This window comes from Macrobrachium nipponense, chromosome 17 (genome assembly GCF_015104395.2).
Source record: "Macrobrachium nipponense isolate FS-2020 chromosome 17, ASM1510439v2, whole genome shotgun sequence".
NCBI classification, from domain to species: Eukaryota; Metazoa; Arthropoda; class Malacostraca; order Decapoda; family Palaemonidae; genus Macrobrachium; species Macrobrachium nipponense.
The window spans coordinates 89,232,665-89,247,664 of NC_087210.1; the positions used below are offsets into that span (position 1 = coordinate 89,232,665).

The following is a 15,000-nucleotide window of genomic DNA, read 5'->3' on the forward strand; positions in this document are numbered from 1 at the left end:
TAAGTAATAAAATTACATTGAGTTAAAAGATTGACATATTTCAAGTACTCATACTACATTGTGTTAAAAGATTGAAATATTCCAAGTGGCTCATATTATAACTGTGGAAAATGCAGTATATTTAGAAAATTGAATAACTAGAAAATGGGATAACTCCGGAATATGGAATAAAAAACAAAATTAAAACTGTGAGCTAGTCGCCTGATATGTTGGAACAGCTTCCAAGGAGAGCAACCTCTCTCTCTCTCTCTCTCTCTCTCTCTCTCTCTCTCTCTCTCTCTCTCTCTCTCTCTCTCTGTGGGAGAAAGGGTTTAGTGATTTCGGTGAGGCGTGACTGTCACGCTGATTCTCAGGTCAAAGGTCACGCTTACTCTGGACCTCCCACAAAATTTGGAAAGCTAATCAGAATCGTATAATCTGTTAACAGAATGAATAAACCATAAACACTTATTTGTGTGAGTGTTATTCTTCAAAAACATATGCACAAACATGATGTATATAATCATTTAAATCTACAGGAATAATACCAACAACGATGAGCAAGAACACTGTCTGTAGGTCGCAACAGTGGGAAACGGTAAAATAAATTTCTGGCTCTAAGTACTCTAGGTAAGAAGATGTCACTATCGTCTTATATACCAAGACACCCTAAATAACTGCCAACACCAATTAATACACAAAAAAGAAAGAAAAAAACCCTCAAATTTATGACTACTAAAACTCTCTCTCTCTCTCTCTCTCTCTCTCTCTTTCTTTCTAAAACATGCACACATTCGAGAAATGCATAACATATAAAAAATATATCTTTTAAACATCCTTTCCCTCACAAATTCTCATAATCAAAAATAAATATTTAGTATTTAGAAAATTTCCCCTCCTCTCACGTCTCTCTGTCTGTCTGTCTAAATACATAAGCATAAATATAGAAAATTTCCTTTCCTCTCACACATACAATCTTGAGACTCTCTCTCTCTCTCTCTCTCTCTCTCTCTCTCTCTCTCTCTCTCTCTCTCTCTCTCCTCAATGCACGAGAGTACAACCACATCACAAAAAACAGATCTGGTTGGACCACAAAACCTTGATCACACAGTTTCCAAAATAGAGTCCACGTTCAGGTATCCGATGCGCCTTCATTCGTGAGAATTTTCTCGGAGAACAGGCACCAATCAGGCGTTACTTTTTTACGTGTTCAGGGGGGGAAAGTAGCCCAGCAACAAGCGAAAAGCAATCGCACTCCTGAAGGTCACGATGTAGGTGGTGGTTTAGTGCTGGTAGTGGGGTGGGGTGGGGATAATAGAAGGGAGATGGGAGGGGGGTGTATAGAGTATTGATAACTTCTTTTATAGTTCGTTCGAAAGAGGATTGGTAACTGCAGCAGGTATCTGTTATGATATTACGCCAGTGTTCGAATCGTATTTCTTGCTCTGATTTCTGCTTTACAGCTCACAGCCGTTTCTCGCAAAGGAGAAGCAAACATTATGTGTTAAGATGCCATCATCATCTAACTTCTGGCACCCAAGATATGCATAAGGCCTCTACAGGGGCCACTGACTTTAAATTCAAACTTCCAAAGAGTATGGGGCTCATAAGGAAGTAAGAGAAGGCAAGAGTAAATGCAGAAAGAAGAGATCTCATTTACGAAAAAGAAAAAAATAAATTAATAAATTGATAAAAATGCATTAAAATGCAAGGAGAATAGCATTAGAATATTCATGCATTGCATCTTCGCTTGAACTTGTGAAGTTCCAATTGTACGACATCCTCAGGGAGACTGTGCCACAGTCCAATGGTGTGAGGAATAAATACAAGGTAGCTAGCTTAATCTAACACGTCTACCACCGCAAACTTCTCTTTTGTGAAAGTCAGATGAAAGGAGCTATAAGGTGTCCATGTCTTAATCAAGAGAAAAATAGACTTTAAAAAAAGCCTTGATAAGAAAGCAAGCCAAATGTCTCTTTCGAAAGTCTGGGAAGAATGGGTCACAGAAACTAAGAAAAAATTGTACAGACTGGAAGTGGAAGTGTCACACAAGACATCAAGACCGACCAATCTAGAAATGACCGACGTTGACGATTCTTGAAAAGATAAGTTCTTGTGACCGCGTAGAAATCACTTACCTGAAGCTTTTTTTTTTTTTTTCTACACTTAAAATATACCGGCGATGCTTGTAAAAATAAGTTCTTGTGACCGCGTTGAAATCACTCAACTGAATTTTTTTTTTTTTTTTTTTTTTTTACACTTAAAATAAACCGACGATGCTTGTAAAGATAAGTTCTTGTAACCCCGTTGAAATCACTCAACTGAAGCTTTTTTTTTTTTCTACATTCAAAATAAACGGCGAAATATTTCTCTCGTTTTTTTTATTATTGTTGCCTATTTGAAACTAACATTTTCTTAATACTGATATGCACACAATCTCTCTCTCTCTCTCAATCACAAAAAACTAGACTAAAATCAGAGGGGAAAGGAGACATAATCTCTGAACCATATGAAAACGAAAGCTCTTCCAGGAAATGAGACATGACGTTGGAATGTATTATGGTCAAATTCTCTCGCAGTAGGCCCTGGGTACGCATACGACACCAGTCAACTGCGCCTCTTTAAACTAGATTGGATATTTCTCTATATTATGTGAGAATACTTCGTGGGGGAATTTGCAGATATGGGCTCGAATAAGCATCTATTAAATTCTTTTAAAAAATAATCTTTATCTTTTAGTTAAAAAGTATTGGGTATAAATACAATATGTAAGAATCGCTTAATGAAAAGACCTAGGCTTCAGGTTTGGTATATCAGTCTCATTAACCTGAAGTCTTTGACGCGAAAAGAAATATTTCACAACGGTCTAAAGAAGAGATAGCTTGAAACATCTCATGATTGAAAGTGAAAATTTAGTATTCTGGAGAGAAAATATTCGTATTATTTCATTTCCATACTCGACAAGAAACAGTCTTCTTGGAAGTCCAGAAATGCGATAAAAATAAAACATAAAACATAATCAATAATCTTATATATATATATAGTATATATATATATATATATATAATATATATATATATATATATATATATATATATATATATACACACACACACATATATTATATATATATATATATATATATACATATACATATAATTATATATATATATATATATGATATATACATAATATATATATATATTGAAAAGAAAAGCGAAAAATAGGCCAAACCAAAAAATGTGAAAACTGGGTCAAAACGTAAGAGCTACTCCCACGAAAAAAAAAAAAAAATATGCCAAAGAATTCAAAGAAACTCAGCCATATCTAAAGGCTTTGAGGAATTCCTCCAAATTCCTCCAAATGTATGGTGCGGTATGGGACGTCTCCTACAGGCCTTGTGAATACACGAACACCGGAGACTGAGGAACCCATAAATGGAGGGTGGGGTGGTGGTGGTGGTGAAGAGCAGGGGAGGCGGGGGAAGGGGTGTAGGAGCGGTTCAGATGAATAGGATAGGATGGATCTTGGGGGATGGGGGACGAAGGAGGGTCAGATGGCTATGAGTGGAGGATTGGGAGTGGGGGGTGGGGGAAAGGGCAGGGCTACATAGTCCCGCTCGTCGCTGGAATGCCAAGTATGTGGACTTTTACTGTCCAGGTATAAAATGTAGTATAAGGAGTATATTGGTTATTTTTATTAGCCATTTGCTTACTTTCTCTCTTTGTGTGTTCATCTCTCTCTCTCTCTCTCTCTCTCTCTCTCTCTCTCTCTCTCTCTCTCTCACACACACAAAATTTAGATTAAACGGATGTTAGTTTTGTTACTATTGGAGGCTCATTTATGCCATTTTATAACTGTGAGTGTGTGTGTATGTGAATTTATATGTATGCGTATATATGTTATATATATATATATATATATATATATATATATATATATATAATGGCAAAAATGGACTCTAATAATATATATATCTATATATATATATTATATATATATATATATGTATATGTATCAAATAAATATATATTATATACAAACACCTCACAAACGCTAGACACGTGGAGATGCACGCTAAAACTAAAATGGTATAATGAAGTAATGTGCAGAGAATATTGGTGACCAGAAATGCCAAACTAGTTTCTTATTCAAAGGAGGCAAAGGAATGCTAGCAATGTGCATTTATGAATGAAACCGCTACCATTAAGTAAAATTCTTAACTCGGACAACTCTCTCTTTTTCTTCTTCATCTCCCTTCTTATTTCTTGACTCATTTGCTGCTGAAACTTCAACGTTACTTTTACATGTAGGTAGATGAAAGACGTTTGTGTGTGTGTGTGTGTGGTGTGTCTCTGAGGCTGTCATTCTGTTTTCCTTCCAAGTGTACTTTGAAATTGTCATCTTAATCTTTATTTGTAAAAACATATCTATCTATCTGTTGTTAACTTATTACATGCCAAGAAAACCGATGATTTCTTTTCATTTTCTTATCAGCTTAACTCCTAGCAAGGATCGCCTTTCTTGATGGACCTTTTCCAAGTGGGTCTAACAATCACTAAACGGGTCATTTCATAATTGGTTGGGCAGGATATTTCATGGACAGATGCCCTTCCTGAATCCGACCCTCCCTGTTCGAGCTTGGGAAATGATTCTTTTACGGGCTCCACGAGTACAACCAGGCACTCTTCTGTACAGCTGGACTATAGTACTGACTCAGTATATTCATATCGCTTCAAACAGCTAAGTGTTTATGTATGAATGTATGTGTATGAAGATAGTTCATGTATTCTACACAGAATATGGAGATTATAACCATACTCATAACTACTCAGAGGCGTCTCTTCTAAGAGTAGATTTAAAGAAAAGAAACATGATAAATCCTGAACCACGGATAAGACCAGGAAAAAAACTACTCAATCTAATAGCAGGTCAATGTGATACTTTATTATTATTATTATTATTATTATTATTATTATTATTATTATTATTATTATTGCATACGAAGGTTTCTTCTAAAAATTCGACAAAAATAAAAGATCAACAAAGGCTTATATTCATCATCAATAATATAATATTCGTGAAGTGGTTAGCGCTGCCTTCTGCTTCCTTTCTCTTTCTCTTAGATACGTCTCTCTCTCTCTCTCTCTCTCTCTCTCTCTCTCTCTCTCTCTCTCTCTCTCTCTCTCTCTCTCTCTCTCCATTCCTTGGGTTTCCTACCACGCTGGAGAGCGAATAGCTCTGGTCTAACTCACCTAGGCTGGAGCTGGTATAATGTTTCCATGAGACAGGTTCCCCCCCTTTTTTTCCGTAATGAAATACTCTCGACAGAATTTTCCATAACTGCAGAAAAACGTAAACCGACTTCTGTGCGGGGATATACTGCTTAATAGTTACTAGATGCCCAATAACGGCTCATGGAATGAATGAATTAAGGGGCCAAAGTTAGACAACTTTTAGAGTAAGTTCACAATTTTTTTTCTTTGTGTGTGTGTGTGTGTGTGTGTGTTGTGATGGAGGCTGAAAATCTAAAGCGAGATAAAGTGAGATAAAGTATAAGGACTTCGGACGGGTAATGGAAAATTACAACTTAACTTACTGCAATGACTTCAGCGAGAAAAATAAAACTACTTTAAGAGGGGTATCGTAAACAAAGAACTCAGTGGGTAAATTATGAATTACTTATATAAAGTAACGTAAACGAACAAAATTCTGTCAAGTTCAATGACTTTTAATAAGAATATTGCAAAATAGCAACATTTTAAAAGCAAACATTGGTAAAGCTTTTCCAAGCAAACAGTAATCTTTGTTATTTTTGGAGGACTAAAATAATTCTTTAAGAAACACAAAGTAAAAAGCCGCAAAGGACTTAACATCCGGACTTTCAGTTTCAACTGTGAATGGGACGATGAAAATCTTATGAGTAAGCCTCTTTTTTTCTTTTGTTTTTTTTCTCTAGCAAAACAACGGAAGATCGGCCACAAGACCAGCGATTTTCTCATGGGCTGCTCGCGAGTAAGACAATAGAAAACTACGGCTCGACAGTGCGCTGGTCTTCAGTTTCTTGTCGGACTCATGTTCATAAATCTGGAAGACCGACGTCCCGCCAAGGAATAACCGCCCTCAAGCGATTCCCTCACTGAAGCTATATTACGATCCAGAGGCGAAAGCCATAAAAGCGGCCGAGTTTAGCCAATCTCGACCTTGTCTCCTCTTCGAGTAAAACCGAAAAGGAGGAAAAATCGGATGCACATTATAAATAAATGCGATCGCCAGCGATCGTCGCCTTTACCTCGGGTGGGCGTAAGGGCGGAATTAAGCCCTGGGCAGGTGGTGGGTGGCAAGTGGCAGGATAATGAGTAAATGATAGGTTAGGAGGCAGACTGGATACCCTAGCGCGTGTGACACACTTGTCCCGGCGCCATCTTGAATTGTCCCATGTGCCGCGAGAAACAGGCGTGGAGAGAGAGAGAGAGAGAGAGAGAGAGAGAGAGAGAGAGAATATCTGTATAGGGATGAAATAAAAGCTTTTAACAAATATAAGAGACAATAAAGGGCTTACGAGAGAGAGAGAGAGAGAGAGAGAGAGAGAGAGAGAGAGAGAGAGAGAGAGAGAGAGACTTCAAAAGTCTTGTTTACAGCTAGATGCTTGTTTAGGAATCGCAAACGTAATAAAAAAAAAATCTGAATATCTACACTACCAGTTACACAATTCTGTCTACCTCTGCAACAGATAAAATCACTATGATGTTTCTAATCAAGGCAACAAGATAGAATATAAAGTGAAGTAAAAGATAATCTAACCACCCACCCCCAAAAAACAAACCAAAAGGAAAGGGGGCTACAACCCCCAAATACCTTCACAGCAAGATGACCCGTCGTGGAAAGTCGACACTCCAAGCGTACCTGGAAAGTGAAATTTGAATATTAGTAATCTCCGTAGAATAGGAGTACTTACACGGTATAAAAAGAAGCAATGAAGATTATTACTATTGCTATTGATCAATATGCAGATGGCAAGCCTGTGAGATTACTGCTCTTACCTCACGAAACTTTAAACAAAATACATTCAACCAAATGTTTTATTTAACTCAGAAAAAGTTAACCCAGGTCCCAGAATAACATACACTCTCATTGTTACTAAACATGAAATCTAACCGACTTAAGTTAGTAATAGTAAATATTACCAAGGAGCATGATTTATCCTGGAGAATGTCCAAGCTCAGAGGATTAATAATACAGAAGATTACTTAGTCGGCAGATTGCTCCTGTAAAAGATCACTGCCAATGAAAAGTTCTTATACTCTAAAAAAGTTACCAATCAAAGAGATTACCACTTCAAAAATTACAAATTATGCGGATGACTCCTCAATTTCAGGTGTTTCGTTTTTATTTTCTCTTATTTATCACATTCTCCTACAACCAACAGAGTGGTTTTTATCAGCAGATTTGAAGAAAGAGAGGGGACACAACCTATATTTTACGTTATCTATATATAAACAATAGTGTACCCATGTTTTAAAAATTGACAATAATATAAAGCAGTCAAGACATAAAATCCACAGTAAGTGGATCCCTGGCGTTCCCAATGGGTACCTTTCGTTCTACTTACATAGCAGCCAGTGGTGATATATATATATATAGTATATATATATATATATATATATATATATATATATATATATTAATATATATATACACACACACATATATATATATATATATATAATATATATATATATATATATATATATAGATATATATAAACGATGACTCAAAAATTTTCAAAAAGTTACGAATTTTATCATAGTACCGTTATCTACGTGACAATAGGATTCATTTTACCGATGGCCCAAATCAATAAATATTCTCACGTAAAAAAATGGTGATCAGATAAACACACAACAATAACACAGGATGTAATTAAACAACGAAGGCCGTAGGTAAGGGAAAGATAAGTATGAGAGAGAGAGAGAGAGAGAGAGAGAGAGAGAGAGAGAATTATTATTCTTATATTATCATTATTACTCAGAAGATAAACCCCTATTCGTATGGAACAATCCTTAAGATATCAGGTGACTTGGCATTCAAACTTCCAAAGAATATGGTGTTCATGTGATAGAAGAAGAAGAAGAAGAGAAGAAGAAGAAGAAGAAGAACAAGAGAGAGAGAGAGAGAGAGAGAGAGAGAGAGAGAGAGAGAGAGAGAGCATTATTATTGTTCAGAAAATACACCTCTATTCATATGGAACAATCCTGTAGGGATCGGACTTCCAAAGACTATGGTGTTCATCTGATAGGAGAGAGAGAGAGAGAGAGAGAGAGAGAGAGAGAGAGAGAGAGAGAGAGAGAGAGAGACTATCCCTCAATAAAGCACGATACGGCAACAAGAAGTCCACCACCGTCCCACGCCAACCATTTATTCACGAAGAAGTGTTTACATTTCTCGAGCGCCTGCGAACAGGAAGCGGACAGGAAGTGGTTGACACACCTGAAAAGGAAATATGTAAATAAATGTTTCTTTCTCAAAGGGAAGAAAGAGGCCCGGGCCAGAGGGGAGGAAGGCCCAGGTAGGGATGGTGTTTTGGGTATGGAGGTGTCTCGCTGGGCAGCTGCAAAAGCCTTCTGGGTATATATAATAGGGGCCTAAACACAAAAGAATATTTTTCACTCGGTGCCCCAAACACGAGTGGTTATTTGCCTGGGGAGAAAAGGGAAGACTAGATGGAAGAAAAAGGACAATTCAGTTATGAATAGGAGAGAGAGAGAGAGAGAGAGAGAGAGAGAGAGAGAGAGAGAGAGAGAGAGAGAGAGAATTTCCGGAACACACACACACACTCAAACGTGAGAAAGATAGAGTCGTAAATAGATTCATTCGATATTAGTTATCCATCAAAACCACTACTGCGTGCAATACGAAATCTGTTAAAAATGCTAAAAAACACATATTTGTGAGGAACTTCACACAGTAAAACATAATACGATTTTAAATATTAAAATAAGTTTTTTTTTTATTTCCTTAGTATGGGGGGAGGGGGGAGGGGAACAAAATCAGGGATAAACTGTCAAATACGCTAAAGTTATAGTTATATGTTTTAGAGGCCAAAATGAACTCTTAATCTTTCGATTTCCTAATATATTTTTTTCGGATACGCTTTCCGCTGAAAACATGTATTAGCCAAACAGGGAAGTACTATATATCTATACCCAGAGAATAACTTTTTATAAAAAACATCTGTTAACGTCTAATCCCCCCGCACCCCACGCCCTCTGTAACTCGACGAAAGGTTATGTCTGAATGTATCACAGTAGCTGGCTATGAACTCTTAAATCCATCTGCCACATTAATTACTTTATCTACAACTGAAAAATAAAAAAAAACTAGTTTCAAGACAATCTCTAATATTACATAGGACTCCGACCACCTGAGTATTTGCAAAGGAGTCCAAGATTCCTCTAAAGGCTACTGGGACAATTCTATGGCGCCAGATTTCCTGTAAAAGCTATTGAGCATTCTATGTTGAACTAAGCTTCCTGTCAAAGCTACTGGAACCATTTGTATGGCACCAGATTTCCTGTAAAAGCTACTGAGCATTCTATATTGAGGAAAGCTTCCTGTTAAAAGCTACTCCAAGATTTGATCAGGATCCAAGCTCCCTGTATAAGCCACTCGAACATCCCATCCAGACTTCCTGCGAAAGCTATTGGTACATTCTTCTGTAACAACCGAAACCGAACACCTTACAGCATAGATGATCACAGCCACACAGAGTCATAATGTACCGTTAAGTACTTCGAGACCCCTCGTGCTATAATAGTTACAGGCTCCGGCAGACATATTTCAGACCTCCTGTAGAAACGGCAATGGCCATCGCAGCGGTAGCCCATCTCTCTCTCTCTCTCTCTCTCTCTCTCTCTCTCCTGAAGATGCAGCAGCAGCAGATCTGCCTCCTTCTGTAGTAGAAGAACAAGAAGAAGAAGAGGAGGTGGCCTTAGGTGCGGTCGTTTCTTTATGGGGGCCTCGATCAGCATGCTTAAAGAGGCACTGGCTAATTAAATCAACTCCTATAAAAGTTAATCTGGAAAATGTCGTCGTAAAACACCACTAACAGTCAACCGTGGGGCGGGGGGGGGGGGGGGGGGGGGGGGCAGAGCTCCCCACCTCAACCCCCTACCCCACCCCCACTAACAACATGGGACCACCACCACCATCACCACCTGCTTCCATCCCACAGAAGCGACCCAGCCCCTACCTTCGTGCCCATACTCACCCACACACAAAATCCAGGAGACAGCACCCTCTAATGCACCTGATTATGTCAAGAGCCACGGAGAGAGAGAGAGAGAGAGAGAGAGAGAGAGAGAGAGAGAGAGAGAATATAGGTCACAGTGTGCACGGTATAGAGTATATCTATCAATTATATCTTTAACATTATGCATACACAAGAGACAATTCACACACATGGACACACACAGTACATGACTGGTAAAAAATGTTCTGTAACAACAGAATTCTATCTAATAAAATGAGCCCATAAAAACGCCAAAATATAGAGAGAAAATACTATATTTCAGAGACTGCTGTCTCTCTCTACCAGAAGAGAGAGGCAGCAGTCTCTGAAATATATTATTTTCTCTCTATATTTTGGCGTTTTTATGAGCTCCTTTGACATAGTGATATATATATATATATATATATATATATATATATATATATATATATATATATATATATGTATATATACTATGTGTATAAATGTGTATACTGTGTGCGGCGTGCGTGTAAGTTGTGTATCATATAACGTGAAGACGTAATCTGTATATTAAAGACAGATAATACAGACCCCAAGCAAACTAAAAAAAGTGGGCGAGGTGGGATATTTCTTTCACTTAAGTCTCGTGAAGTATTTTTCATTCTGAAACCCATCAACCGAACTCTACGAAGAAAAGAAGGAATATGGCAAATCTAGGCATCTAAGAGCCAAGGGTACAAAAGTTTGTGTGAGTGTGGGGGGGGGGGGGGGGGTTGATGGAGGAATGGAGGAATTCCAGGGGTGGGGACATTAAAGGGAATAAAAATCGTAATCAGTTCGTTCGTATGTTAATGACCAAGGCAAATTACCCCCAAGAATGTTTGTCCTTTTAGGAGATGGGTCCGCGAGCGAACATTTTTTCCCAAGATAAGTTCTTTTCTGCAGTACAAAGACCACAAAAAAAAAAAAAAAAAAAATGCACACAATATGTATTTAACTTCATAGGTATTTATGTACAAAATGTTCATAAGTATATATATATATATATATATATATATATATATATATATATATATATATTATATTATATAATTAATGCTTTCTCTCTCATTCCCAAATGAATACGCAGCAACGTTTAATTCCATTATTATCATGCATCGCTAATCTCTCCCCACCCCCCCTCCCACCCCACCCCACCCCCCCTCCCACCCCACCCCCCTCCCCCCCCACCCCCACCCCCTCCCATCCCCCCACCCCCGCTTTCTCCATCCATCCCCAATCGACGCGATTCCGGTCTAAATAAAAAAAGTAAAAAAAAGGAAAGAAAAAAAAATAAAAATAAAAATCACCGCTTTCGTTCGGTCCAGAGGCTGAAATTCGACTCGGTAAGGCGGAAGCTCTCGGCTTGGCAGGCCGAGATCGCCCAGAGATAACGTGAAATCAAACCCCGACGTTGATAGTGACACTGTAATCCTTACGTCAGGGGGTGTGGTTACCCCCAACGTCCGTCACCATACGCCCCCCCCCCCCGCCCCACCCTCACACAAGAACACCAATCAGTCTCTCCTACAATGCTTAAAGACCAGTAATAAAAACACATTCTTGATTGGTTAGGAAAACAAACCACTGTAAAAAAAAAAATTGTGAATAGATATAAAAACATAAACTTTCTATTATTTTTTTTATAATGGTTTGTTTCTTAACAAATGACCAAAAACCAGTAACAAAAGCACATTCTTGACCGGTTAAGAAAACAAGCCACTGCCAAAAAAGATAAAAATAAGGAAAAAAATTGTGAATAGATATAAAAACATAAACTTACTATTATTTTTTTTATAGTGGTTTGTTTCTTAACAAATGACCAAAGACCAGTAATAAAAGCACATTCTTGAATGGTTAAGAAAACAAGGCACTGAAAAAAAAATTTGGAATAGATATAAAACCATAAACTTATTATTATTTTTTATAGAGGTTTGTTTATTAACAAATGACCAAAAAACCAGCAATAAAAGCACATTCTTTGTATTGTAAACAAATACAACATAAACTTTCATTTATCTTTACAGTGGTTTGTTTCTTAACCAATGTCCAAAGGCCTATTCGAGATCACAGGCTCTCGAATGAGAACTCCCTCCCACCCCCTGCCTCCTCTCTACACGCCCCCAACAATAACGTTCTTTGCCCACCTATATCGACACTTACGTCTTCCATTCATACCAACACGCCCCTTACTGTTCGGGGGCTACGCCCCTTTCTTCCAATAGAGGAGAGATTCCGAGTAGTTTAGAGAGAGAGAGAGAGAGAGAGAGAGAGAGGAGAGAGAATCTGTTAAAGAAACACGAATTTTTACAAATAAAGTCATACACACACACATATATATATATAATATATATGTATATATATATTATGTATATATATATATATCTATATTATATATATATATTATATATAATATTTAAAATAAAAATTAAAAATTATTTTATTAATATATATCATATATATATATATATATATATATATATATATTACAATATAATATATATATTAATATATATGTGTGTGTGTGGTGTGTGTGTGTGTGTGTGTGTGTGTTTATATATAGTTGACCCAAAAGGTCTCTCAGTCATTCATACATATATATATTTGCAAGGCAGCGTGTCTATCCGTATGCGCAATGCAACTTTAGTTAAGGAGTTGCAATTATTTTAAAATTAATAACAAAATAAGCAAATAGAATTTCTATAACAACAAAATGAATTAATTTTTTCTGAACCTCATAGACATTTAGAAGTATCAAGATATGTATATGAAATATTTACTTGCAACATTAGCCTATTACAATTCAAGTAAAACATTCATGGGAAAATGTCACATTTTCTTGAAAAACCCAAAGTTTATTTAGAAATTAGTTACATAGTGGGTTTTTTCGTTGCATCTCCTACCTATTAATAAAGTTTTTAAAATTAACCTCAGAGGATGCGCGCGAGAAAATTGAATATGAAACTTTTGTTAGGGGCACATAGGATCAGATTTTATCACAACTTAATTTCAGTTAGCATAGAGAAATACAGAATCATGATTAATCTTCTCTTTGACTCTTATGTTGCCTGGCAATCTTACAAATAGCTCCGTTTTCCACTTCTTTGTCTAGTAATTTACTACAGTAAATATCGAATTTTCTTTGGGATTCGTATTGATATCTGTTTATTTTTTATAATTATGGATATTTTTACAGTCATCATAAACCTGGATAGGTTCACTCATTGTTTAATGCCAGGATAAAAAAGTTTGTACAGCTGACTCTTTTGAATTCCAAAATATCAGCGAATTCATGTGGGTTAAGTCTGGTCTAAATGGTTCTCTCCCCTCCCCTGTATTTGGATGTCGTCTGAATTTACTTTGCCCTTGTGACAAGTATAATTTCACTTGCAGGCTGATTAATGGAACCTGTTACAGTATCCTGCAGTACGAGAGTTTCACATCGCAACTTCAAAAAATCGTTCGTCGCTGCGGACGACGGCAGTCGAGTAACAACCGCCTACAATGTGAAAGGAATAAGCACCATCATGGACTTCTTCGACCGACACCGTATCTCGTCGTTAATCTCGTTTTAATGCGGAACGCTCCGGCGGTTGTCGGAAATCGACTACAAAGGGGACATACTTCCGACAAATTACGACCCGAAGGATATTCAACTCTACTTTGCTGGCGAAGGACTCGTGCTGGGAATGATTTTATTCATCGCGAACGTAATCGTGTAGCTTAGGATGCAGAGAATAAGTATGAGCGCAAAATAGAACGTTGGACCCGCCCAGGCAAATTTTCCCCTTGTTTTAACCCTGTGAAATTGGCCGTTTCATTTGGCTATAGGTGGTTGTCTGGAACTGTGTAATGGACGAAAAGTTGTTCGAAAGCTAGTTAAATGTGAAGTAGTATAACCTCGGTCATGTATCCTATATATATAAAGTATCATGTATCCTATATATAAATGATCATAAGTAACAGAATCGAAATATATTTTTGCGTGTACGCACTAGGAATCTATATATAAATGATCATAAATAACAGAATCGAAATATATCTTTGCGTGTACGCAATAGGAATATATTTAAAGTGCACATATATTAATCATAATTATATGAATCCATATACATATGTATAAACAAATCAGGTAGCCTATAATCAATCTGTTACCTTTTATCTTACCAATAACTGCAGTTATATATGAGTTAGTATATGGATTAATGAATCAGATATATAACATTTAGCATAAAAATCAACGAATCAATCAGCATAAACATTAATAATTTTATCAATTCATATATGAAATTTTTTATCAGTTAAAATATGATTTTTATCATGTTAATCTTCATTCTATGCAATTATCAGAGTACATTAGTATTTTCTGTAGCATATGTATCTTAATGAGATGAAGTGAAAAAAACTGTATCATTATAGTATCCCAGTGATCACTATTATTTACCAATATCATTGTTTATATTTTATTACTTGAATCAATTCATGTACACCATGAATTTTTATTTACTTATATATATATATATTCACATAGTGTCTGTATCACACTCCTATAAGTCAAATGCAAGCCAAGTTTGAGTAATATTCAGTAGTTGGTTTTGGTAGCTGACCGAGCTAATGTAAGTGTTTACATAATAAAAATATGGAATGTTAGTCCATATATATAAAAGACTAAAACTAAAGAGGTCAACCAGATTGCTTGCAGGAATGTGATCAGACTAGAGACGCTAAAG

The 15,000-nt window shown here is 36.7% G+C and overlaps 1 protein-coding gene across 3 annotated transcripts in view; it reads right to left on the minus strand.

Moving 5' to 3' along the window:
- Nucleotides 1-15,000, minus strand: part of LOC135196462 (F-box/LRR-repeat protein 7-like) — a 409,207-nt gene that overhangs the window by 63,655 nt on the left and 330,552 nt on the right. Inside the window, exon 4 of one of the 3 annotated variants that reach the window (XM_064223308.1) lies at nt 6,838-6,885. The exons of the other annotated variants lie outside the window; for them this stretch is intronic. Within the exon in view, the coding sequence (XP_064079378.1) occupies nt 6,838-6,885 (48 nt within the window). The remainder of the gene's footprint in view (nt 1-6,837; nt 6,886-15,000) is intronic. 3 annotated transcript variants of the gene reach the window in all.